The sequence below is a fragment of the Glycine soja genome, chromosome 16 (assembly GCF_004193775.1).
Source record: "Glycine soja cultivar W05 chromosome 16, ASM419377v2, whole genome shotgun sequence".
NCBI lineage: Eukaryota > Viridiplantae > Streptophyta > Magnoliopsida > Fabales > Fabaceae > Glycine > Glycine soja.
This window is the reverse complement of record NC_041017.1, coordinates 28,723,883-28,751,055: the sequence shown is the minus strand read 5'-3', so window position 1 is coordinate 28,751,055 and position 27,173 is coordinate 28,723,883. Positions and strand designations below refer to the sequence as shown.

Genomic DNA, 27,173 nt, shown 5'->3' with positions numbered 1-27,173 from the left:
GGAACATATTTTGGATTACAAAATATAATCATTAATAGTAATGAATTGACAATTTGTCCATATAAAATAATTTTATATTGTCAACTTCTTACAAATCACCATGGGTATGGGTATGATTTTTAAGAAAATTATTGTAAAAAATAATAAACTTATCATACATGACAATTTATAATTTGATAATTGTATAAAACTATTTTAACTATCAAAACATAATCTATTTTCTCTAATTATAATTATTAGTTAAAAAATAATAATTTGAATTTTAATAACTTCGTGGTTTATTATACGTGGGTATGTATTTTATTGTAAAATTAAATTGGCTTGCAAACTATGCTTGCTTTCAAAAGAAAAGTTCAAAATTTCTTCTAGCTTTGTAGACAAACAGACTCTTTACAAACTACATGTGTACAAGGTCATCAACTTAACAAATTACACCAAAATTTAGTCCCATAAAATTAAATTGGATTGCAAACTATGTTCACTTTAAAAGACTAAGGCCTCGTTTTGTGTGATTTCTCATTTTTAGTTTTAAAATTTTTAAAAATTAAAATCAGTTTTAATTTTGAGTTTTGAGTTTTGAATTTATTCTTTTGTTTTAAATTTTTAAAAAGATGTTACAAATTGAATATAAATAAAATGAGTCAACCATTTTATCTTATCTCGCTTTACTATGGCATAATGGTGGTGACGATGGTTAGACATGGCAACGGGGCGGGGCGGGGGCGGGTTTTAACATACCCGCCCCCGCCCCCGCTTCACTGTACCCAGCCCCGCCCCCGCCCCCAAACCCGTCGAGGATAAAAATTGTACACCCAGACCTGCCCCCAACGGGGACGGGTTTCCCAGCCCCGCCCCAACCCCACCCGCGAAAATTGTAGTAAAAAAAATTATTTTTTTCACAGTAACAAAAAGAACTAATAACAAAAGCTTCTAAAAAACCTGTTTAGTGAGAAGATAATTAAAACAAAAGCTTCTAACAAGCTTAGAACATCTTCAAATTTTGTCTAAATATTATTACAACTCATAACCAATCCATATTCAAAACGACAAAAGCTTCCAAAGAGCTCATAACATTTTAAGTTCGTTCTCAATATCATTCTAGCTCGGAACCAATACATATTCAAAACAACAAAGTATTTCAAATCATCAAAACAGAAAAAAGTTCCAAATGAACCAAGTTTAATAAAAATCATCATCTTCAAGGCGGGAGATTGCAACAGAAGTAACGTCAGTTATCAATGGTTCTGTCGGTTCACCTATATTGAAAAATAAAAGTTAGAATATAAATATTTAACTTGACAAATTTAATTCAATCTTTAAAAAGAATACCTTCATCATCAGACTCCATTTCAGTGAGTAAAATAGCATTTTCATTTCCCACATTAGAATTAAAATTACCTATCAATATAACACAATATAAACAATGACAATCTTTAAAATATACAAAATTATTAACTAATTCAAATACATTCATATTTAAATGAATAAATTAAAAATTTACCCGAGTTCTCAGCACTCCATAACCAACTTCTAGCACACATCAAAGCCTCTAAAGTGGTCCAATGAAGTCGGCTTCGATGAGGGCTTACAATATAACCGCTGGTACTGAACGCAGATTCAGAAGCTACAGTAGAAACAGGAATCGCCAACACATCTCTTGCAATTGCTTGAAGTGTTGGATACTTGACACCATTCAACTTCCACCACAATAAAATATCAAAATTTGGACTTCTTGGTAAAACTTCCTCATCCAAATAAACATCCAACTCTGTTCTAACATATGAAGTTCTAGCTCTTTTTTTCTTAATCACAAACAAATCAAATTTTTTCAAACCATCACTGCCAACATTACCAACATTAGCTTCCAATATTTGAGAATCACCACTACAATCATTGTTCATTCTCAATTGATAATCATAAAGCAAGTCATAACACAATTGTCAGATTGACTTAACTTGATGATCAGCATCATTTCCATAGAAGATTGCATAATAATATTCAAGCAAATCAGTTTTGTACCTAGGATCCAAAACAGCAGCGACACCCATTATTTCATGAATCACACTCTAATACTTATCAAACTTTACCAACATGTTCTCGGCCATTTTTTTTATCAATTCATCATAGGATTCAATCCACTCAAGTATTGCTTCTTTGATCTCACAAATCTTAGGAAAGTATTCATTGGCAGTTGGATACTTAGTGCCAGAAAACACTTCAGTGATAGAGTTGAACAATTTCAATTTTTCACAAATATCTTTTGCAAATTTCCATTGTGAACTTGTTGGCAAACAAGTGTACCCATTTCTCCGAAGTGCTAATCGATTAAATACATCTTCATACAAAATGGCAACTTCAAGCATCTTGTAAGTGGAATTCCATCTAGTCGGACAATCTAAAGCCAATTTCTTGGTGCAAGAGATTTTCAACTGATTCGCTGTCGACTCAAAATATTCCTTCCTTTTAGGTGTTGCAGTCCAAAATGCAACACTATCCCGGATCCTCTCTACCCCATCTTTCACAACTTCTAAGCCATCTTTTACAATCAAATTTAGTATATGTGCGCAACAACGCATATGAAGTAAGGCCCCATCCCTTAATAGTGAATCTGGTTTCAGCCTAGCCTTAATTTTTTCAACCATTGCATCATTTGTGCTACAATTGTCCAAAGTGATAGTAGACAATTTTTTATCAATGTTCCAATCCATCAAACATTCAACCAACACATCACTAAGTCTTTCACTTGTATGAGGTGCAGGAACATAAATAAACCTAACATAATAAGATTCACTATAATATTAATGAAACTTAAATAAGAAAGTTAATAAACCATTTACATTAATGCATGCAACAGAGTACTAATGAAACTTAAATTTTCAAGAACATACATACATTCACATAAGTAAACTATTTTTTGAAGAAAATATAATTACCTCAAAATCTGACTATGCAAAGTCCAATTTCCATCAATGTAATGAGCAGTCACAGCCATATACCCTCTTTTTTGATTGCTCGAAGTCCACATGTCAGAAGTAATGGCCACTCTTCCTTCAAGCCTTTCTATCAACTTCAAAGCTGATGATCTCTCACATTCGTACACTTTGAGTATCTCCTTTTTTATAGTATTTCTACAAGGGACTTGAAATAATGGTTGGAGAGAAGCTGAGTATCTTCTAAAACCAATATGATCCACAATCGAAAGTGGATATTCATGCAAAATAATTGCATGTGCAAGCTCTTTCCTAACATTTTCAACATTATAACTCCAAGTACCCAACTCTTGTTTACCTTGCAAAGTTTTAGCAGTAAGAAATGTCTGTCCTTTATCCGTTTTACCTTCCAAAATCTTCTTGTGAGGACAAATCAATAAATGTCCTTTTAAGTGTGATGTCCCGTCATTTGATGATCCACCAAGATCTTTCTTGCAATAATTACATCTAGCCTTAACTTTTCCATCAACAATGATCTTTTCAAAATGATCCCAAAATTCACTTCTACGCCTTTTTGGACGGTTTTGTGTTGCTGCACTATCAACCTCCATAGTATCGGTTGTTGTGGGAGTAGGAGCAACAATTGACGGGTTAGCACTTTCATTTGGAGTTGGTTGATGTGAACTTTCTTGTCCATTTGGAGTTGGTTGATGTGAACTTTCTTGTCCATTTAGAGTTGGATGATGTGTACTTCCTTGAGAAATGAGTGGACATTGTGGTTGAGAGGTACCTTCATTTGCCATCTAAAACCAATAATTCATAAAAAATCTATTAGAGTCACATTTCAATAATTCCTAATGAAGCAAGAAATGATAGGAATATTACAGCAATATCAACATTGAGCAAGTAAAAAAAGGAAAAAGGGACAGTTGAAATATGCTTAAACAATAATGTAGACCTTGGTAATACTCACCTTTAAATTGTTGGCTCAAGTTTAAATACTAATCACTAGTCTCTATGCTTATAATACTATCCCCTGTAATGGATGACCAAAAAGATAAAACAATAAGGGTTGAGAATGGAAATGGAACATATAAATAAAGTGATAAAACACAAACACAAGCAATCAAATTAATCATATTCCGATGTTAGACAAATTCATCATATTTGTTTGAGTATGCTTACTTTCAATTTCATAATACTATGAATTATATCAATAATGCAAAGTTTATTTGTTAAATAATAAGATCTGAAGCATTTGAAAGTGTTAAGACCTATAATAGTAAGCTTCTTCGAAAAAAAAGATCTTTAATAGTAACATAATAGTAAGAGTCCAGTTATATTATAAGGCTTTTCATGGTAATTCTTAACTTACTAACATAAATTATGAAATTCTATACAAGCTACTGTTAGAGCCATCAAACAGGTCACAAATTAAACATTGATTGCATTGAAGGAAGAACCCAACTCTTCAAACTAATTGCACATAATAAGTTTTTTATTTGGCTAAACTGTACACACTAAGACAGGACAGGCAGCAGCAAAAGATAGTAAATAACTTAGATTCAAAATGTCAATCTCATCACTTTGCACAATGATGCTAAGATAAGTAGTTATCTTAGATACTTAATCAAACAACTTCAGAAAATTACAATTGAAAATCTCAGCACTAGTAAAAAGAACATGACACTCCGTCACAAGATTACATACAACCATGTCTTGTTAACACATGAAAAGGGACTCTAATTAATGTTAGCTGAAATAAAAGTTGAAAAAAAAAGTTCTAAACAAATGCACAACATAGGAGTTTGTCTACTTTTCATGTTTTCTGTGTTTGTTTTCTCAAAAACAAAAAAAAATGTTTCCTGTGTTTGTTTTCACTTTTAATAAGCATAAGAGAATGTAGATCAATATTTTCTCCATTTTTTGAAAAAAGATCTAGCATTTTTAGAAATTTAATAAATATCAAAACATTGTTTTCATTATTTCTGAAAATGTATTTATAGACTTCCTTTCATCTTTTATAGTCTGCTTCCATTGATGCACACATAAACTTTAAGAATATAAAAATTAAAAGTACCAAAAAATACATTGTTCTAACTCTAATTTTCATTCATGAGAGAAAGAAAGACCTTAAGTTAGAGTATTCAAAGAGCTTGCCAGTAGAAGAGAAAATGATGAGAGCAACATCAGCATCACACAAAACTGAGAGTTCTTCAGCCTTTTTGATTAATCCTCTTCTTCTCTTCGAAAAAGTCACTTGCCTCGCCGTTGCGTTTTCATTTCAGCTAAGTAAATAAAGTTATCAAGTACAAAACTTCTCACAATCAAAAACTGAACAGGAAGACGGTAAGCTAGCTCAACACATATAAGATCCTCTTGATATATTTTCTATCCCTTCATAATTATTTAAAAAAAAATGGATCTATTGTAGTTGTGGTTGAAGAGATGCAGAGAAGTGAAGTCAAGTTTTTACAGTTTAACAAAAAAAGCACAGTGTAATCGGAGGAGAATCAATAGCGACGGTGGACGGCGGAGAAGGGAGAAACAAGTTGACTCTGAAATTCCATTAAAATTAAAGCAATTAAATTGGAGAGAGAAAGAAACGGACCTGCACCGAACAACAAGGAAGAAGCAACGCAGAGGAGGCTGATGAGTGATGAAGGAGGAAGCAACGCAGAGGGCTGAGCAGAGGGCTGCGATTTGGTGAACAGTGAAGAAGGAGGAAGCAACGCACGCAGAGGAGGCTGATGAGTGATGAAGGAAATTAGGTTTTCACTTTTCAGGATCCTTCTCCATATATACTTGCTAATTTAAGGGTAAAATAAGGGTAATTTGGTAAATTCGCGTATACGGGTGCGGGGCGGGGGTGGGTGCGGGGCGGGTGTGACTACCCCCCGACCCCGGCCCCGGCCCCGCATTAAAACCACGGGTTTTCCCCGCACCCGCACCCAGACCCAGTTAATTCGGCTTTTCCCCGTTAAAATCGGGGCGGGGGCGGGTGGAACCCGACGGGTGCGGGTTGTGTTGCCATGTCTAACGATGGTGACAGTGGTGGTGGAAAGGTGATGCTGGTGTTTTAAAATCTAGACCAGCTTGAACACGACCTGAAGATCTGGTCAAGTCGGGTTAACTATGGATCGACCATGCATTAAATCTACTACAACCGAGTACAACCTAACCAGGTCGTGTCACACCCAAGGGAGAAAATGTGTTAGGTCATGCGAATCAATTAAGGTTGGGTATAAAACTTTTATTTTTTTTTCTAATGAAAACCAAGTCATGTGGGTCAATTAGTGACTCATTATTTCAATCGTTGACTCCATGACCTAATGCCTTGATCCGGTCAATCACCGGTTTGTCTTTAAAATTATGGATGATGGTGGGGTGGAATAGTGACAACGGAGACGACAATAATGATGGAAGCGATAGTAATGGCAATAACAGTGATGGAATGGTGATGGTGCCAATAACAATGGTGAGGAGTAGAATAGTGGTAACGGAGACGACAACAATGATGGAAGCAGCGATGATGGTGGTGGTGGTATGACGATGGTGGTTAGAATGTGTTTTCTAAAACTAAAAACCAAATTCACAAAACTTTTTTCTTGGTTTTGATAATGAATGTAAAACTGTTTTAAAATTGAGTTAAAAATCATTTTAGTTCCAATTTTTGGAAATGCGTTTTGTTTTAAAATTACATTTAAAAATCGAAAATTAGAAACTCGTTACCATCCCAAACGGGGCTTAAGGTGTCTCTTAATTACAATCTTGATGATCTACCAATGCCTCATTTGGCTATGTGATTTGCTAACATTTCTCATGCCATCAAAATGCGAGTTTGAATACAACATTAAATCTTGAATCGAAGATTTAGTTAATGACTTTTTATTTTTAAAAAAAACTTAATAGTATTATTTTCTTATTAAATTTGAAGTTTCACTAAAATAATTTATTTTAACTTTCAGGTTAAATCATAGTTTAAAAACTCGGTCGGACTGGTCCAATCAGGACCCAGTGGCATAACCTGACCAGTTTGGTTATTAGACCGATCATGCATCTGGCCCGGGATGATTTGGCTAGACTCGGACCGGTTTTTAAAACCCGTTTCGTGTAAAAAAACAAAAAAAAATACTCCAAAAATAAACCAGAACTTGTGTTATTGAATTATTATTTGTGGACTTATATTATCAACTCTAATACTTCAATTGTTATTTTGAATTTTGGAGTACGAATGAACTTTTATTAATTAAATAATGTTATTTATATACTTATATATAATAGATATACATATAATTTTAAATTTTTTAATATATACTGGGTCAAATCAGATCAATTACTGATACACTGGTTGGACCACTAACCCACTACCTCAATCGAGTCAATGACTAGACTGGATTTCTTAACTTTGGGTTAAATTAGTTTTTTAATCTTCCAATTTATTTTTTAAATTCAATTTGATCTTTTAGTTTTTTAGGTTCAATTTGATCCTCTAATTTATAAAATTGACTCAATTTAGTGCTACCGTTTAAGTTGGGTTAATGGTGTTAAGAAATCAACTTTGTGTCGGTTTAAAATTGTTACTAAGTGATTTTAAAAGCCACAAAACAGACATTTCTTAACATTGTCTGTTTAATTTTGACGGCATGACCAAATTGAATTAATTTTAAAAATTAAAGGATCAAATTGAACCTAAATAATAAATTAAAGGACAAAAGATAAATTTAACCTAACTTTTAACATACTTTTTTATTGTGTGAATTATTAAAATAAAATTTAAATATTAATTGGAAATTATAGGAAAAAGTGTTTAAAAAACTATATCTAAACCCTAAAAGTTTTGGTGTATGTTAAGGTCAACCACATAATAGGCAATTTATGGTGAACCATTAACTAGGAATTGTTACATATATAATATTATAAAAAATAAGAAACAAACATGACTATTAACTTGTTACTTAGAAATATTTCTGCTATAAATTTTAATACTTATCCTTAATGTAAAAGTAATACTTAATTGTATTTGTTACTAAAAAATATTGTTGAATGGATGTAAAATAATGCAGAAGAAGCTCATAGAAGAAAAAAACACAATTCAACTAAGAACGGTTACATCCACCTTTTTGCATCAATAATATTACTAGTGCACTAAAACCTTTACCAAGAAACAATCAACACAAAAAAACAACAACATAATAAACATCTAAAACACGTAAAAACACAGGAATAGGAATGAGGTTGAATTATGTTTTAATTTTTTTTCGCAAATCTTTCTCAAAATACAAAAGCTTTTTTGATGCACAAAATGATAATTTATAAACATTTGAACAAGGAGGATATAGTACACCAATTTTTTGTTTAAAATAACACCTTTTGTAAAAACCAAACTGAGATAATTTAAAAACCTAAGGTTAGATATGAAGTGAATGAAATAACAGAATAATGAGGGATCAAATTGTGTTTTCAAAACCCATTAGTGCCTTTTTAGAAAGATGTTTAGTCTGAAGTTAGTTTACAAATAGTATGTTCAAAATAGTACACAATTTTTTTTGTTTAAAACAAAGCCTTTTGTAAAAATAAAACAAGATATTTTTAAAACACAAGGTTAGATATGAAGTGAATAAAATAACTCAATAATGGGGGATTAAATTACGTTTTCAAAACCTTTTAGCTCCTTTTTAGAAAGATGTTTATTCTGAAGTTAGTTTACAAAGAGTATGTTCAAAATAAATATTTGTTACGAGCTTAGCATGGAAACTTAGTGATTTGTGGAATACAGTTGCTTACTCAATACAAAACTACAAATCTTTTGTTGGCTTAAGTTGATTTAATGAGAAGTGAGTTCGTGTTTTATTCACGATTTCAAATTAGTTTGTTTATAAAAACAAACAAAAAAATACATCAAAATGCTTAAGTCAATAAGAATAAAGGGAGAGAAAAAGCACCACAAATTTATATTAGTTCACCCAATTCCAGGTTATGTCTAGTCCTTACTCTTTCAATGAGATTTTCACTAATCACAACAATAAGCCACCACTTGGCTTTACAACAACAACCACAATAGGTTCACAACTTCACAAAGCTAAACTCAAGCTCTTGAAGTTACACTAACACACCTTAATCAGTGCACCCACACTAACTTAAGGTTCACAACACATTTGCTTTCTCACCACAACACCACACTTGATCTTGACTTAGAGGCTTCAATTGTACATACAAGGATTTCTATGATTCACTGTACACGATACAGATACCCAAAATAGGGGTTGCCACTAAGGAAAAATACAGATTCACACTCCTCTTTTTTTACAAATGAATTCAACTCGTGTTTAGTTTAGAGGCAATGGTCACTCTTAGTTAGGCCTATCAAAGTGAGCCTAAACCCAGTGAGCCAATCCAACTCCCCACGGGTTTAGGCCAAGTCGGGCTAAAAAAAACAAGAGTTTCATAATAATGGTGAAAACTCAACCCAGCTCACTTAACTCGCTGGTTAGAAAGCATTTATATATAATGATAATATTATATATAAATGCTTGAATGGTTATTTTGAGACATTTGTCATTTTTCCTATTTGTCGTATTTGTATAATTGTGTTTCAATCATTTGAAATTTTTTTGATGAAAAAAATGTCCCTTATTTTTTTTTTAAAAGACAATTTTTAAAAGTTTTTTTATTAGTTTATTTTTTAACAATTTGGTGAGCAAACCCTCCTAATCTCTCAGCCTGTGGTCGCCTGGACCAGGATGGTATTTTTGTGACTCACTTGAAGATGAGCCGGGTTGAGTTGACTTGTTTATCTGTCAACTCGTGAGAGTCGGGTTGACCCGTTTTGATAGGCCTACTCTTAGTTAGAGAGGCTTGAAGCATATTGCTTTCAACTATAGAATCCTTAATAAAAGTGATTACATATTGATTTTCTCTTTCTTTCTTGCTTTAAGTTATCTTGAAAATCTCCCTTCAAGTATTTCTAAAATACCCCATGAAAATAGTAGTTACAAGTAGGGCCATTGGCTTTTGCAACTTTTTTTAGAAAAGTTTGAAATATGTCAGTTGTCCTTGACTTGCTAGATTTGTTTTGAGGATAACATTCTGATAGAAAAATCCAAGCAGCTTTCTAAAGGCCCATCAGACATACATTATGGTGTTGTTGAGGAGGAACCTATTTTGATGTAAGTTCATTCTAATGAAGGATTCATGATGTTTGATTATTGAAAAACTTAGCTTCATCATGTTGATCAATTCTTCATAGCTAGAACTATTCTGAGGTAGCTCACTATAGTATTATGGTACATGTAAGTTGTTGTTGATGGCTTGTTCAAGCAGTCATTGGTTGAAGACTTTTGAAGTGTCTTTACAAGGTGATTATGTTGTCTCACAATAGAACCTCTCAAGGACCTATCTTACCTTCAACTTTATGAATCTTCAAATGTTGTTAACTCTAGTCTTCTGATAAACCTCCATTCATTGTGGTTCACATGAAAGACATGATGTTGCTTCATTCATTATTCTAATGTCCTCAAATTCGGTCTTATGATAAAACCTCAGTACTTATGAATCATATGGAAGGCATGATGTTGCTCCATCATTCGGATGCTTCATTCTTAGAGTCCCTTTCATTTAACTTTTCTGCATAATTTTGATGTTGTCTTCAATTGTCCTCTAATTATTCATCCCGAGTGAGGCCTTTTGGATGATATCTTCATCATGCTTAGATAGAGGTCTTAAGAGAAAGCACTAACTCATTGATTTGATAGGGCTTATTTCAATTCTTCTAAGACTTCTTTCTTCCTCCATCCAAGCTTGATGCAATGTTGAGATATCCTTTATGAACTTGTTGTGAACTCATCATAACACTTATTTTAATTCGTTTTTCATATTTTTAACTAAAACACTAAGCAAATATGTAAGCTTGCATAGCTTGCCTCCACCATCCTTATAATTTGCATTAACTAATGATTTGTCATAATTAAAATTTGGGTACTAGATTCAACAAGATAAACAAAACATATCAAGCAAAGCAAGGAATGTAAAAAAGATTTTTGTTGAGAATCAGGAATAAATATGTCATTTATGATAAATTGATTCGATAGGATTTGATTTAGGGGAAACTTAATTTCATCTAATCATGTGTAATCATTACTATCCATCTATATAATGAGCATCCCGCTGTGTATTCTTGCACACAATTTTTACTCAACTTCCCGTTCTTTCTCTTATTTTACTCACACTTTATTAAAACACTGTCAAGCAAGTCGGAGACCCAACATGAAGTGCATGAAAAAAGGAGAATTGACTGATCTTTTATTTGAATTTTTTTTTTAGAAAAGACTTTAGTTTTTTGGTAAACCTTGTAAATTCAAGCAAGTCGGAGACCCAATATGTCATTCACAAAATTTACTCACAAGTTATTGAAACACCACCAAGCAAGTCGGAGATCGAGCATGGAATGCACAGAGTGTAAGCGTGTACTAAAGAACGCTAATGCGGATTTATAAAAATAAATAAATAATTAACATAGTGATAGGAAATCGAATAAATAGAATGTGAATAGAAAGGGATAGAATAAAAGTGGGAAGTACACTTAGAAATTAAGGATGCGAGATTAAAACATGGGAGGAAATAAAATGAATAACGAGATATTTACAATGCATTATTAATTAAACTAACTAACTAGACAATGATTAAAAAACACACATTGAAGAATAAAATAAATGATAGAGATGATAAAGAAATAAAATAAAATAAAAAGAACTATCTATTAATATTTATAATTATTTTTATTTTCCTTTTTTTCTTTTCTTTTTAAAGTCAAAGGTTTGACTTGGACTTAGTTAACATTAACGGAGTGCTAACATGGCAGGCCTAGTCACCATCCTAAGTGGAAGGGGTGCACATATAAAGAAAGAGTGTAGCCATCAATTTTATTTTATTTGACTTAAGAAAATGGGTTGGGGCCAAAATGAAAACGATGCATGTGTGGGAAAAAAGAAGTGTAAATAGTAGTCGTGCATTTTATTTTAGACTTCATCAGAGTGGGCTATGCCCAAAACAAAAAAGTGTATGTATGAAAAATCGTAGTGTGAATAGCCTTTCCGTCATATTACAAACTGAAAAATGGGCTAGGCAAAAAAATGAAGAAGGTGCATGTATTAAAAAGGTGGTATGAACAACAATTTTGTGTTTTTGTTTTTGTTGTTTTTTAGGGTTGGGTTGGAACCGGGTCAGGGCAACCCGACCAACTCGCATTTAGGCATCAGAGTTGAAACAACCTTAGATGACCTAACTCTCAAAACAGCACCGCAATAGGAGAAGCCACCACAAAGGGTGGCACGCCTCCCCAATGCCACTGGTGCATGACATCATGACGAAAGGCCGCCACGAGGATGGTGGTGGCAGCACAAAAGAGGCATCGTAGTGGTGGCACGAGCTTAACCGGAAAACTAAAATGGGAAGAAACAAAATGCAAAAAAAGCCAAGAAAAAAATAACATCATCATGTACAGATCTTGTCGGCGACCATGGAGCTCATCGGTGAGACGAACGACGAAACTACGAGCAAAAATGAGAGAGAAAAGAAAAAAAAGAAGAAGAGATGAGAAAGACGTAGAAGAAGAAGAGAGGAAGGACAAGAAGAGCAAGAGAAAGAATGAAGGAATTACCTCATTTCCCTTTCTGACAGAAATGCCAAATGGCGTCACCAGATTGGTCTGTTTTCTTCCCTTGGGACCCGTGCCTCCTCTATGCGTTCATTTTTAGATACCTTCCTTTTTTTTCGTTTTTATGCACTGTTGTCCCCTTTTGACCTAATGGGCTTTCTTTGAGAGCCCAATAGGCCACATAATGCATTTTCTTCCTTCTATTATTATTATTATTATATTTTATTTTTTTAATTTTTACACGTTTTCTTCTTCTTTTTGTTTTTTCAATTCATTTTTTCTCTTTTATGTTTTCTTTTTTCTTTTTTTTTGCTTCTTTTTTTTCATGTTTTGTTCTTCTTCTTCTTTTGTTTTCTTTCTTTTTATTCTTCTTTTCTTTTTTCTTTTTCATTTTTTATATGTTTTCTCTTTTTTTTTCTTTTCTTAATACTTGTTTTTGGATCAGGACAGAATTAGGGTCTAACAACTCTTAAGTATGAACTTTCATTTAGGGAGAATTTCCAAATTCCAAAAAATAGAGGACAGTTATATGATTAAGCTTCTAAGATAAAAACTAAATGTAATTTTGGTTTTTCTATTTTAAAAAATCTATAATTTTGATCTTTCTATTTCAAAATATAAACTTTGGTTCTCATATTTTATAAAATCCATAATTTTGATCCTCATATTTTAAAAAAAATTATAATTTTGGTTTAATATTTAATTTTTCCTATGATTTATTTTAATTTTTTATTTTCTAATTAATTAAATCTTTTCTTGATGATACCTTAAATGAATATATTATATTTAGAATTCAATTGGACCAAATGTAATTATAAGTTTATAATAATTGAGACAAAATTAATAATTTGACCAAAATTGTAAATTTTCTAAAATAAGAATATTAAATGTTTTTATTTTAAACAAGAGGTCTAAAATCATGGATTTTTTTACAACAAGATATCCAAATATCTCAATTTTAAAATAAAATATTAAAATCACGATTTTTTTTTTGAAAAAGAACCAAATATTTTAATTTTAAAATAAAAAGATTAAAATTATGGTTTAAACAAAATAAAAAACAAACATAATTACGTTAAGCTTAAATAAAAAAACCCATGAAGATGAGATGACAAATGGAAATGTTTTGTCTTTATTTGTCATTCAGAAAATGGGGTGGAGCAGGGTTTTGGTGTGCGCCTAGCCTAAGCTCTTTCTTCTCGCTCGGTACATTGTTTGCTATCCGCTGTTGTATTGCACACTTCACACCCTCCTCTCTCGCATGTCAAACCTCAAGCAACCCATTTCCCTTTGAACACTTTTTTCCCTTTCCCCTTTTCACGCTAAGTTGCACATTCAATTTTTGTGTATACAATAGTTCTATATTGTGTCTGATTAATTTAATGTTTGTTGTTTCTTTTTTGGATGATTCTTAGAAGGTTCTAGCTTGTGTGCAATTGCGTCGATAAATATGTACTTATTTTCTCTTCTTATAGTATGTCACGTATTTCCTCCATTTTATAATTATCCTTATTGTTATGATGAACTCAGGTTATGGAGGTTTCCATTTGCATTTGTGGTCGTTGAAATTATGAAAAATCGAAGTCAAATGCAGCTGCAATTGTGGTTGTGGAAATTTTCCAAACCATGGATTGCGGTTACAGGCTACACTTTAAAACCTCAGGTTGTAACTTAATACGAGTGTATGAATCTAGGATGATTTGACCTAGTTGGTGTATGGTAGTAATAAGTGAATAAAATTTTATCTTCTAGTGGTTTGATACTAGGTATTTTGTTTCCTTGCTACTTGCTAGTGCTGAAGTTGCATTGTAGATAATGAGATGATTAAAGGCGTTTGTAGTGAACAATTTGATAAAAAATTTCTAGTCAATGACATTTGTTGGAGATCCCACTTTGACTAGTGATGAGGCCCAAATTGTGTATATGAGTGGGGACAACCTTCACAGTATAAACCAGTTTTGTAAGATTGAGTTAGACCCTTTTTTTATCAGCAAAGATAAAATTGTGTGTGTGTGTGTGTGTGTGTGTGTGTGTGACAGTACCAGGGGTACTGAAAACATAATTGATTTTCAAGTTTAGTAGACATATGGTTTTCTAATATATGCTTTAGAAGTAGAATTAGATAACCTTAAATTGCTCATATTGTAAGCTATAATCTACCTAGATCCTATGTATGCTTCCCTCCCTTGATTACAAAATACCTCTCTCAGATTACTCGACCAGTGATTAAAGTGTATTCCAAAACCCTTTTCCATATTCTTAAGCCATGACCAACACAGGAAGATTGCATCATCCATCATTCTGTTAGCAATAAAACTATCATTTGAGAAAACTATCTCATTCCTATGTTGTCATATAGTCCAGGTTAACACTATCCACCAGCACTGCCATCTGTGAACCCATAGTCCAACATACCCCCCATAAACATGTTGGAGAAAATGATGTCTCGGGTTTTGCAGGAAAGCACCCAAAATTTTTAACCAAGACATCGATTCCCATCAAACAAGGAGGATTTTGCTGCAGTTGAAGAATAAATGAGTTGCATCCTCATCATTTTTATTTTTTTTGCAGAATGGGCAAATAAGGTCATTGATTTCGATGTTTTTCCTTCACAAGTTTAATTTTGTTGGTAGCTTGTCCTTGATTAATCTCCAAGCAAAGAAAAATGCTTTGCTTAGGATCTTTAGATTCCATACCTCCTTAAAAACTCCATCTTGATTCTCATCTATGGATTCTCCCAACAACAGATTATATACACTCCACTGAATATTCGCCACTTGGATCTCCCTTCCACTCCCACTTGTCTTGTCGATTAGAGTGAATTGATCTACCTTCTATATCCCCCAAAAATCTAGCAGCCATGTCAATTTCATTGTCAAACAAAGGTCGCCTCCATTTAAAATTCCACTCTCAGCCTGGAACTGTGAACCTGCCCATTTGTTGTATGAGTTGTTGTTGCTGACATGAAATGGGTAAAGCCTAGGATATGTTAGCATTAGCGGTATGCCATCATCATTCCATTGATCCTCCCAAAAACCCACCTTCTAAGATATCCCATTTTGAAACCAGTCACCCTCTTGCGAGGGCCGAAACATTGACTTTAGGTCGTGCCACCAAAGTGATTCATTGTTTCCTCTCCTTTCCCCATCCAAATTCCTCCATCCTCCGTATTGAAATAGATTCCATTTTTCAAGCAAAGCTAAATTGAAGCACTTGATGTCCCTGATTCCTAAGCCCCCTTTTTCCTTTGGTAGGCACATTGTATCCCATTTGACCCACACAATCTTCTTCTGCTCCAAACCTCCTCCCCACAGAAATCAGTGTTGTAAACTCACCAGCTTATCCATAATTGTGGTTGGAACCCTGAAAAAAGAGAGGACATAAATAGAAATGGAGGTTAAGACTGACTTTATAAGAGTTATTCTACCCCCAAACAAAATGTGTCTTTGTTTCCATCTTGCTAACTTTCTCTCACATTTCTTGATGATAGGATCTCACATCTCACTATGCCTTGGGTTTTTCCCCGATCGGGATACTCAAGTATAGGAATGGTATAGACAACAATTTGTAGTTCAGGTAATTTGCAACAATCTTCTTCCATTGGTCCGACTTCCCAATTTCCCCAAAACCGCTCTTTGTGAAATTAATTTTAAGCCTTGATACGAGTTCAAAGCTCCTTAAAATGACTTTGATTGCTTTGAAGTTTTCCATAGATGTCTCACCAAAAAATATTGTCTCATCAACATACTGTAGAATGTTGATTTCTACATTATTTCTTCCAACTAAAAAGCCTTCGAATGACTTCTTCTCCATTGCTTCTCTCATCAGTCCGTTTAGGCCTTCAACAACAATATTAAACGAGAAAGGGGCTAGTAGGCCCCCTTGTCTGAGTCCTCTTTGCGGGATGAATTCAGCCAAGGGGCTTCCATTCATCAATACTGAGATAGAAGCAAATTTGGCACACCCTTTAATCCATTTGATCCACTTGGAGCAAAATCCCAAACTCCTCAACATTTATAGCAGAAATTCCCACGAAACTGAATCATATGTCTTTTCATAGTCGACTTTGAATACCAAGCATGACTTTTGGCACCTTTTTTCTTCCTCAACTACTTCATTTGTGATAAGCACACCATGCAACAAGTGTCTACCCTTATGAAGGCAGTTTGTCTTTCGTCTATAATTGTTGCTAACACCTTCTTCAACCTTCTTGCTAGTATCTTAGCCATAATTTTATACATGTAGCCTATTAGTGAAATAGGTCTGTACTCGCTGAGGTTTTGTGGGTCAAGAACCTTAGGGATCAAAGCAATAAAAGAAGCATTGCTGCCCTTTGGAAAAACTCCATTAACAAAAAATTCCTCCAAGAATCGGGCGACGTCAGGTTTAATGACATGCCAAGACTCCTTAATGAATTTGAAGTTTAGTTCATTTGGTCCAGGATTTTTCTCACTCCCACAATCCCATACAATAGCCTTTATTTCTTCCTCATGAAAACACTCTATCAATATATCATTGTGTTGTTGTCCAATGTTCTGAAATTTGACCCCATCTAGCTTGGGTCTCACCCACTCATTTTCTTCAAACCTCTACATAAAGAACATACAAACTTCCTCTTTTAATCTTCCAGGTGCATCAACCCAACACTTGTTATCCATCACTTCTTTCAAGGTATTATTTATCTGGTTCAAATTCAGTAGTAAGTGGAAGAAGCGGGAGTTACAATTCCTTTCTTTGATCCATCTTGATCTAGCCTTCTGTCTCAGCAAAGATTCATGAGATTAGGCAGCTGTCCATAGATCCTCTTGTAGCTTTTTTCAAGTCATTAGTTCTTGGATAGATAGTTGCCTTTCATCTCCATCAATTTCCAACTTATTTAGCTATATCTCAATATTTCTTAACTTTTTAAGTGTATCTCAGAAGTATTCCTTACTCCAAACTTTCAGCCTCGCCTTAAGTTGTTTTATCTTCTCTTTCAGCACAAAAGGCCCCCATCCCCTTTGCGGGTTATTTGTCCAGCACTCTTGTACAACTATTCTAAATGACCTATCCTGAAACCAGCAATCCAAGACCCTAAATGGTTTAGGCCCCCAGTCAACAACAATAGGTCTCAACAGAATAGGACAATGATAAGAAAAGTTCTGTTCCAAAATAAATTGTGTATTTCCATGCCATTTGATGAACCAGTCAGCAGAGACGAGGACTCTATCTAGCCTACTCTTGGTTGGCCCATTAGGCCTATACTAGGTAAATTTTCTTCCCACGCAGGGCACGTCTTCTACCTTTATCTGCAATCCAATCATTAAATTCCTTCATACTCCTATCATCCATCCCTTATGGCAAGCACCTATTCTTTCTGATGCTTTTCTAATCATCGGATCCGAAGAAGTAATATCGAGGGTGTGCATTGCAGCCTCGATGTCTGTTGGAGTAGGAGCTGTGGCTGTGTATGCCTGCTGAGGTCTGGACCCAAGAATACCAGGCTGTTGGCGTGGAGGTTGCTGATAATTGGGCCTGGCCCATGGAGCAGCTGAGTACGGACAAGGAGGAACGACTCACTGCATCCATGGCCAAGGCCATTGCTGACTTGCAGGCCAGGGGTTGTTCTGGGGCTGCTGCTGTCCACCCCCGCGATTGGTACCACCGCCACCTTTACCCCCGCCACCAGAGCCGCCCTTGCCAGCGCCTGAGTTATCATGAACACCAGTGTTGTTGCGATTCTTTCTAGAATTGCCACGATTTGAATACCGTTTTCCACCATTATTTGTGCGGCGTGTTGATGAATGATCAGACATATCTTGAGATTCATCCGAGTCACGAGCCACCATGGCGGAGGACGAGGTCTGAGCCGCCTTCTTGAGGCCGGATTCTTCAAGAACAAGCATCGATCGTGCTTGATAAAACTGAGGCAAGGGATCACTTTGACGGATGAGTGTGGCCACTCCCTTGTAGGGTTCAGTGAGACTGGACACCAATTGCAAAACCAACCTACTGTTATCGACCGGAAAGCCGACGTTCTTGAGTTGATCCGACAATGACTTGAGATGTTGACAGTAAGCAGAGACACTTGAAAAGGCCTCCATGGTTGTGTGGGTGAAATCATACTCAAGTGTAACGACACGAGAGTGTTTGTTATCTTGGAATATATCACGCAACCTATTCCAAGCCTCCATTGCCGTGGTGTCGGGTTCAAGAATAGTATGTAAAAGATCATGAGAAATGGTGGCATAAATCCATTGTAGAATGGTGGCGTCTAGTGTCAACCAGAGTTCTGTCTCCCCCTCCGTTGGTGGCGCCTTCTGCTTGCCATCCCGTGAAGGAATTATATGATCAATTACCCTATGGGATCGTGTGTGAATTTTGAAAAGTTCAGCCCATGTCGCGTATTGGACATTTTCCATCTCAAGAATGATTGGGACATGATTCTTGATGTTGGATACAGCAAGAGCAGGGTGAAAGGTAGATTTTGAGTCAGGCATGGTGATGGAGAAGAAGGGGAGAAGAAGAAGAAGAAGAAGAAAGGGGCTGAACGACGCTAGGGCCTATGTGCGGAAGGCTGAGGAAGGTTCAAAAATCTTTCCCTAAGCAATCTGATACCATGAAAGAAATTGTTTCCTTGAATAATTCATTAAGCACCATTCGCTTATATACAAGATTACAAGCTAAAGATATATAAGCTAAAGATATGGCTAAAGATAAATCTAATAGATATAACAACTATAAAACTGAAGATAAGCCTAATAGTTAAAGATATAATTAAAGATAAATCTAATAGATATAAAATCAGAATATATTATCATATCTTCTAATAAGATCAAGGGTCTCAAAAAAGTTTACATACATTCGTTTGGGATCTAGTGTATTTTATCTAGTTTTATTTTAAAATGTGTGACCAAAGCTATACTGATAGTCTACATTGATTGTCTCCTGCATAAGAAAGTGTAATTCATTAAAGTCCTTAAATTAGAAAAAAAATGTAATTGAAACTTTAATAAAATTGGGGGAAGATCTCACATCACATGTCTCTAAGTTTAGATATCTAGGATCAATTATACAAGATGACGAAGAAATTAATGAGAATGTCACACATAGGATATAGTCGGGTGACTTAAATGGAAAAAAAACAACGAAGATTATTTGAGCGCAAAGTACTTATTAAGCTCAAAGACAAGTTTTATCATATAATTATATGTCCAGACATATTATATGGTAGTGAATGTTAAGCTTTAAAGGGACAATATGAGAGAAAAGTGGGAGTTGCAAAAATGAGGATGTTTAAGATGAATGTGTGATCATACAAGACAACATAAAATACAAAATGATATTATACGAGAGAAGATTGGTGTAACATCCATTGCAAAAAGGTTAACAAAAAATTGGTTAAGGTGATTTGGGCATATACAAAGAAGGCCACAAGAGGCACCGGTTAGAAAAATGGATGACATGATATTTAGCCTGAGAAAAAGGAGAAGAGAAAAACTGACAAGGACATTAAAAAAATTCATCAAGTGAGACTTGCAACTTAACAATATTTATGAAACCTTGATTTTTAATTGTGTCAAATGACGTCATATAATCCATATAGTCGATCTCACCTAATGGAACAAAACTTTGTTATTTTTGTTGTTATTATCGTGGACTTTATTCTTTGAAGATTTTATAATTGAGTGTCTAGTGCTTTCAAAACCACCACATTTTCATTTTCCGGCCCTCATTTGAGGTGATTTTTATAGTTTTAAGTTTTTTAAAATTTTAAAAATTAAATCTGGTTCTAAATCTAGTTTTTATTTTCTGTTTAGGTTTAAAAATATGTTGATAGTATAATTTTTCTTTAAAAAGTTAACTAAAAAGATGCGAGACTCTTCACATGAGGTTATGATGAGATGATATTAAGTGAGAAAAATAAACTAAAAAAGAATGCATTTATATCTTTGAGGGGTTAAGTCTAGATCATTATGATTAGAATGAGCTAAAATGGCCCAAGACTTAATTTTTCCAACAAACAAGTTCAAGCCGAACCGGTTGGACAAAAAAGTATTCTAGTCCATTCATTCATTAGAAAAAAGGATTAGTGTCAAATTTTATAACATTTAAAAATAACTTAAATATATTTTTCATAGACTCGACTCATTTAATAGTTCTAACCCTACCCGTAGTCTTATAGGTTCTACTCTATATTTGGTCAATTTATACGAAGTCACTAAATATATTTCACGGTGTCATAATTAGCTTATGAAGGAAAGAAATACCAAAAGTCATGCGGAGTTATAGTACATCATTAACAACTTAGAAAAAAAAGTACATCATTCACATCTTATGTAAATAATCATATAAAACTTCTGCCTGTGTCGACGCATTCAGATAACCACAAGTCCATATGTTCTGAAATCTTTTGCCTTACTTTGTGAACTGCATCAGGAGAGGTGCAGTTTTTCTCATTACCTGAAAAGAAAATCCACAAATTAGAATGTTGGTTGATATGTGTAGGCAGTATTTTAAGTTGTTTTGTTTCCTTTTTTGTCATTTATGAATTATGTATGGAGTTTGTTTAGTCATTGACTTTGCCGAGATTCTCATTAATTAATTAATTAATATATTATTACAAATTGTTAAGTTAGTAATAAATTTGAAAAATAATCAATCATTAGGTCTTTATAGAAAAATGTTCTCATGAATTGTGATATTGTGTATGCATATCACATCATCTGTTCTCCATTATCGTTAACGTATCATAAATTACTACATATAATATATAATATAAATTTGTTTTGACTATTAATTTAAAATACATTTATTTTACTGTAAAAATTGAGTTGACAGCAGATTTTTTTTAATATGACTTCCTTGTCATTTCTAATTTTTTAATTATTATAACAATTATATACGTATGTTGTATATATAATACACTTGTATAATATGACAGCAAATAGTGTCTTTGTTTCGTTATCAGTAAATAGAATAAATAATATAACATATTGTTAAAAAAGCAAGGTCAGATTTTTTTAAAAAGAACAAGTTGCGGAAAAATGGATAGAAGAGGAAATTATTCACATTTCTCATCACTTATTATATTATATAAAAAATGTTTAAGCTTTGTGCAAAAGTAGTTCCACTTCTCTTTTAAGGCAAAATATTTCTACTAGAATAAGAATAGAGAAACACTGAGCAATATTATGTTGGAGCGGACATGTGAAGCATACCTTCAATGGAGAAAGGGAATTGAGGACATCCTCGATAATCAGAACAGTGGCCACAATTGTAACATTTGACGATGTAGGAAGGCACTGAAATGTTTAATAACAGTTAGGCAGCATTACCAAAAGAATACCAGTATTGCTAGCATTACACAACAAAGGTTGAACAATATATTTTTCTACAATGTGTTACATGATTCAGAAGTATTCTTTCCCCCCTTGATATTAGGTAAACAAACCAAAGAATAGTACCAGATATGTTTGAGCTATGGCCTAAGATCATGTCGCTAACATTCAAGCAACTAAACATAGGAAAATACACATTACTTAATGTAACTTTGATTGGAAATGAGCTACTCATTTGTCCTAGATAGCCATCAAATAAACAATCCATGTTGGATTTTAGAGAAATATATATCCACCACAGAGATGACAAGGATAATGAATGAATGTCATTGACTAAATTGAAGAAAAGTAAATGGCAACTCACTATCAGGAGATGAAGTTTGCTTGGATGCATGGCGCCAAGGATCTTGTGAGCCATTTGTAAATATTATTTTTGAACCTGTCCATGTTCATCAGAATAGGATACATGAAATCAGGTCATATTCAAGAAATAGTATGTACAGAGTAAAACCATAATGCTATAAAAATATTATTAAAATGAAGGGAGTTGGGGGCAGGGGATAAAAATTCAGGATAGGCAAGTTTCTAGACCAGCAATTTTAGTGCCTCCGTAGTATAAATTAGTTGCATCAACATCAGGAAAGATGCCCTCTCCAAAGACATTTTTGCAAAGGTCCAAATGGTATCTGCAATGTATGAGACCCCACTTTGTACAAATTAACAACATTATAAAGAAAAAAAGTCAAGAACAAAGAATGGTGTAATAGTGATAGAATCCTGTCAATAGAGGAGCATGTAAAGTGAATGACAAGGATGAGGAACTTGCTTTATGTCCACTTTTGAGGAGCGAATATTGTCATTTGAGGGAGCCACCTGAAAGTATGCAACTTCAGTGCAAACTTGAAACCACCATAATCGAGCAGAATTGTCCTCGTTCATAGCAGTTCTTTTCAAGTACTTCTGATCATAAGTCTGCACATCAGTACCAAAAGTTCCAATGTAGTACTCTTTGACATATTTGGCATAAGCATCCTGCATGTTGAATTGTATAGTTTCTATCAGATGTATTAAACAAACCACAGAGACACAACTGTCTCCCCCAACACCCCACAAATGAATTTAAAAAGGTGACTCCATTCAGAAGGGTCCCACGTGAAATTAGGGGAGGGTAGATGTACACAACCTTACTCACAACTCACAAGATAGAAGAAACCTTATCATTGTGCCAAGGCTTGCCCTCTAACAAATGAATGTAAAATAGAATAAAGGCAACCATTGACTGACTAAATGCACTATATCTGTGCATATTACTTAAGAAAGGCACAAGTGGCAAAAGAAAAAAATAGAGAAAAAATTATTTCAATATGTGCTAAGACACTCAAAACATAGAATACATGAGCTAGTGTGGCCATTAGCCCATTACAAAGTAGCTGGAGTTGGAGAAAACTAGTTGATATGTTGTTTGGAAATATTTCAGATAAAAGTGGCATACATCAGCACAAACCAAGAATCACACAATATCATAGTGTACATCATATTCAAATTTGAGACATTACTCCCCACCCTTTATGCAATGTGAGGATAGAACAAATCTTGACTGGGTTGTATAATATGACCAAGAATCTTTCATGACTATAAACTATAATTTAGAGTGGCAAAAGGAAAAAAGAAATACATAAACTATGCATTTGCAAAATGGTGAAGAGGGGGGATCAGAGGTGGTTCGTAGGTTATATTAAATCTCCCACCACACACACAAAAAAAAACCCTCCATTGAGCAGTTTTGTAATATTCTGGAAAAGGAACTAAGCTGAAAAGTATACCACCAAGTCCTCTCCAGCCTTCTTTGCTTCAACAAGAGGCTTGCATACTTTATCTGGATTTCCATATTGAAACTGTAACATTCAAAGATCCAGAAGAAGAGAGGATGACATTATGAATTTGAATACAAGAAATTGCAATTAATAACAAAAACACTGACAATCATAACACTTACCGCTATAGCAGTAGCATCAGCCAAAAAATAAAAAAAGTCTCCATCTATTTCAAGCTGCAAAACAGAGAGAAAAGGTCAGCTTGCAACATGACAATCAAACTAGGAAGTCTAGTGGACAGCATAATTCATGATCTGGAGCAAACTATAATATACTTTTGCAAGGAAAGAGTAAAAAACGAACAGAGCATACATCAGCAGCATCAAAAGAGGCCTTCAATTCCTTTCCACTGGTTGCAAGTTTGTGTTCAATGAGTTGAGTAGTTTCTTGCAGCGCTTCTTTACATTCAGGACCTGCCGACTCACCAATCTGCACATGAAAAATAAAACTGAGAACTTAAAATTTGATGGAAATTAAATAGGAGGGAATTTTGGAAACTTTATAGCATTTAGCCTAAAGAAACAAATGATGACCATGGAAAGAAAAAAGAACTATCTTCACCTGCTGATCAAATTCTGTGTAGTTATAAACAGCAAGAACAACTGCAGAACTAGCCAGACTTCCACATGTTAAATGGGGAAACTTAAGACGGAACCATGCACTGAGTGCTCCAGAATATGAACCACCAAAAATGAACCAGGGGTTTTCAATTTTTGTTCTATTAAGCTTTGCATTTATGGAGTCCTACATAAAATGACAGCAAAAAATCAAATAAAATGGGAAGGAAGCCAACAATCCAATAAACACCATATGCAAGAATGAGTTCACAAAGGTATCTTTCTTATACTGCATGTAATGCAATTCAAGTAGTTTTAAATAGATGAAAGTTAGGTAAATTGAGTAACAGAAAACATCATTTGACAAATATCTCAATGCCACTGACCATTGCTGACCTTAATTTATAACTGAATGTTATCCACAATCACACTAATCCTTTCCAATAAACATTTACAGCTTTTCAAAGTTCGGTTCCTAGCAACTTATATAAGAGCAATGTCAGTGCCTTGCATTACCTACGTTTATTTAGTCATGTAGAAAACTTCAAGCAAAGAAACTATCCACAAACTTTTTTCTACAAAATTTCTTAGATTACTATTTTACTAGCTTCATTTCTACCAAGTTGTTCTATAACAACTACGACAGCAAAACAATGTAGCTTGCCTGATAATACTGCCGAAAAACAGCCAAATCAGAGAGTGCCTGCTTGGACGAAAGATATTTCAAATTTTCTGTCTCCAAAGAATTAAATGGAGTACTCTTTCCGTAGTAGCGATGTTCAAGAGTAACCATAGCTGCTCCAAACTTCTTTGCCAGTACCTATTGATAAAACAAGGCATGGAAATTTATTTATATTACTATTACTAGGTTTTTCTTCACAAAAGCCACATCATTCTTTTACTGGAACAAAAAGAGAAATCAGTTTTGTAAGGGGAATGAATCTTAACAAATTTTGTGTTTATCTGTCATTCTGTCTCCTTATAGCAAATAAATAAATACTAGGACAGAGAGAAACACAAAATTTGCCATGTAAATGAGTATCCTTTTCCGTCCCATTTGTCACAAGTCACAACGATAGACAAAAATTGTGCTAGTGCCAGAACTTATGATATGATCTTAACTTCAATATTTGGTAATGAATCTTAAAATGCAGACAAACAGACATATTAACCAATAAAAGACAATAATACAAATTTTGAGCAAGAATTTCAACTTACAGCAAGATAGTCATTTGCTACCCCATTCAATATACCTTCACCACCTATTACCAAAAAAATTGGTCCATCGGGAATCCGGAAATAGTCTAGAAACTCATAGTAACGTTGCCGGAATTGTCGGTGATCCTGCAGGGCACAACCAAATACACACAACCAACAGCATCAGAATTCGATAAAATTATGTTGTAAATACACGATACAATCCTAGCTAGTTTATTTTTTCCCCTATAAAACAATAAAACAAGGACGATTATTTTTATTTTTTTAAAAGAATCTACCAAAATTAAGAGTAGCTAAGTTGGTAACACCCTGAGTCTGTGTGCTGGAAAGAGGTGAGAAAATTTAAGTGTGATTAGACTTTGACCCAGCATAGCTAACCCAAAGACGAAGCTTGAAAGTGGGGATACCTTGGATCACATCAAAGAACCAAAAACTCTAATTACGGTGATTACTATATATAAAAAAAAAACTACCAAAATCCAAAAAGAAAAAGAAAAAAAAAAAAAAATTGCTTCTATTTTGCATTGAGAGAGAGAGAGAGGGAAGGAGATACATAGGGAGAGAAGTGATCGAGGGTTTGGTCGAACCAGAGCTCCTGAGTGTTGAGATATTTGCCCTCCGACAGCTTATTGAGCAGAGTACGAGGAGGAACAACTCCGTAACTCAACGGCGGAAAAGATGAAACAAACAGCAACGATAGCAACGCTGTCGTAATCATCCAATCCTCTTGTTTCATCGTAGTTATCTTCCTCGAGCTTCAGTTTTGGCTTTTCCTATGAAAATGGAATGTTGTAGAGTCAAGGACGAACCTGGAATATTTAAATATATCTCCTTGAACATAAAATCAAAATATACACTCCTAAGTGTGTAAGTTAGGATCATAGTCCTGTCAGAGTCACACAAAGCCAGAGGGGTCAAAACCAACGTAAACAATCCCTTCGACTTCGAGAGACGCGTGGTAATAAAACGATTTATTTTTATCGGTAATAACAGGAATTAACAGATCCAATTTTAAAACTGGATAAAAAAATTCAATTTTAAAATTTACTATCTGTTTACTCATAAGAATATTAATAGGACTGCTCACGGGCAGTTTGGTTCGGATTTGAAGAAAAATAAAACATGAATTGTTTTTAATTGGTTCAAATTATTTTAGAAACTTATTTGCTTAACCCCAATCAAATCAATTCGATATTAAAATCGTTGGTTCAATTTGAATCATCCGATATTAAATAAAAAAATCAATTTTGGAGAAAATAAAAAATAACATTATTTTGTCTCAAATTTGACAAATAATATTGTTATAAAAGAATAAAAAGTAGATTTTTTAGTGTAATTGACTAACACCGACTAAATAATAGCATAAATTATAAAATAACACATTATAAATTTGATTAAATCATAAAAATCTCTATATATAACAATAGAAGGAAAATAGTAAACCAAATTATCCAACACAAAGTTTGTAAAACACAATAAAAAGATTCAAAACCACACGTAATAGGAAGTGAAACATTAAGCTTATAACTAACCAATAATAATAAATTAAAATAAGGTTTAATTATTATAATTTCATCATTTCTATCTTTTAATCCCTATAATTTAAAAATGATTTTTTT

General features: G+C 33.9%; 2 protein-coding genes across 2 annotated transcripts; both read right to left on the bottom strand.

Annotated features, from left to right (window-relative positions):
* Window positions 1-990: 990 nt before the first annotated feature.
* LOC114390488 (zinc finger BED domain-containing protein DAYSLEEPER-like) lies at window positions 991-1,935 on the bottom strand. Its single transcript, XM_028351225.1, has 3 exons — window positions 1,502-1,935; window positions 1,330-1,398; window positions 991-1,256 (listed from the first exon to the last, which is right to left on the bottom strand). Exons 1-3 carry the CDS (start codon window positions 1,899-1,901, stop codon window positions 1,180-1,182), a joined length of 546 nt encoding a protein of 181 aa, XP_028207026.1. The 5' UTR covers window positions 1,902-1,935; the 3' UTR covers window positions 991-1,179.
* Window positions 1,936-20,771: 18,836 nt separating this feature from the next.
* Window positions 20,772-26,414, bottom strand: LOC114389024 (probable serine protease EDA2). Its single transcript, XM_028349607.1, has 12 exons — window positions 26,108-26,414; window positions 25,555-25,680; window positions 25,001-25,156; window positions 24,341-24,523; window positions 24,092-24,208; window positions 23,902-23,955; window positions 23,729-23,800; window positions 22,732-22,937; window positions 22,497-22,591; window positions 22,270-22,344; window positions 21,786-21,869; window positions 20,772-21,027 (listed from the first exon to the last, which is right to left on the bottom strand). Exons 1-12 carry the CDS (start codon window positions 26,288-26,290, stop codon window positions 20,912-20,914), a joined length of 1,467 nt encoding a protein of 488 aa, XP_028205408.1. The 5' UTR covers window positions 26,291-26,414; the 3' UTR covers window positions 20,772-20,911.
* Between the last annotated feature and the right edge of the window lie 759 nt (window positions 26,415-27,173).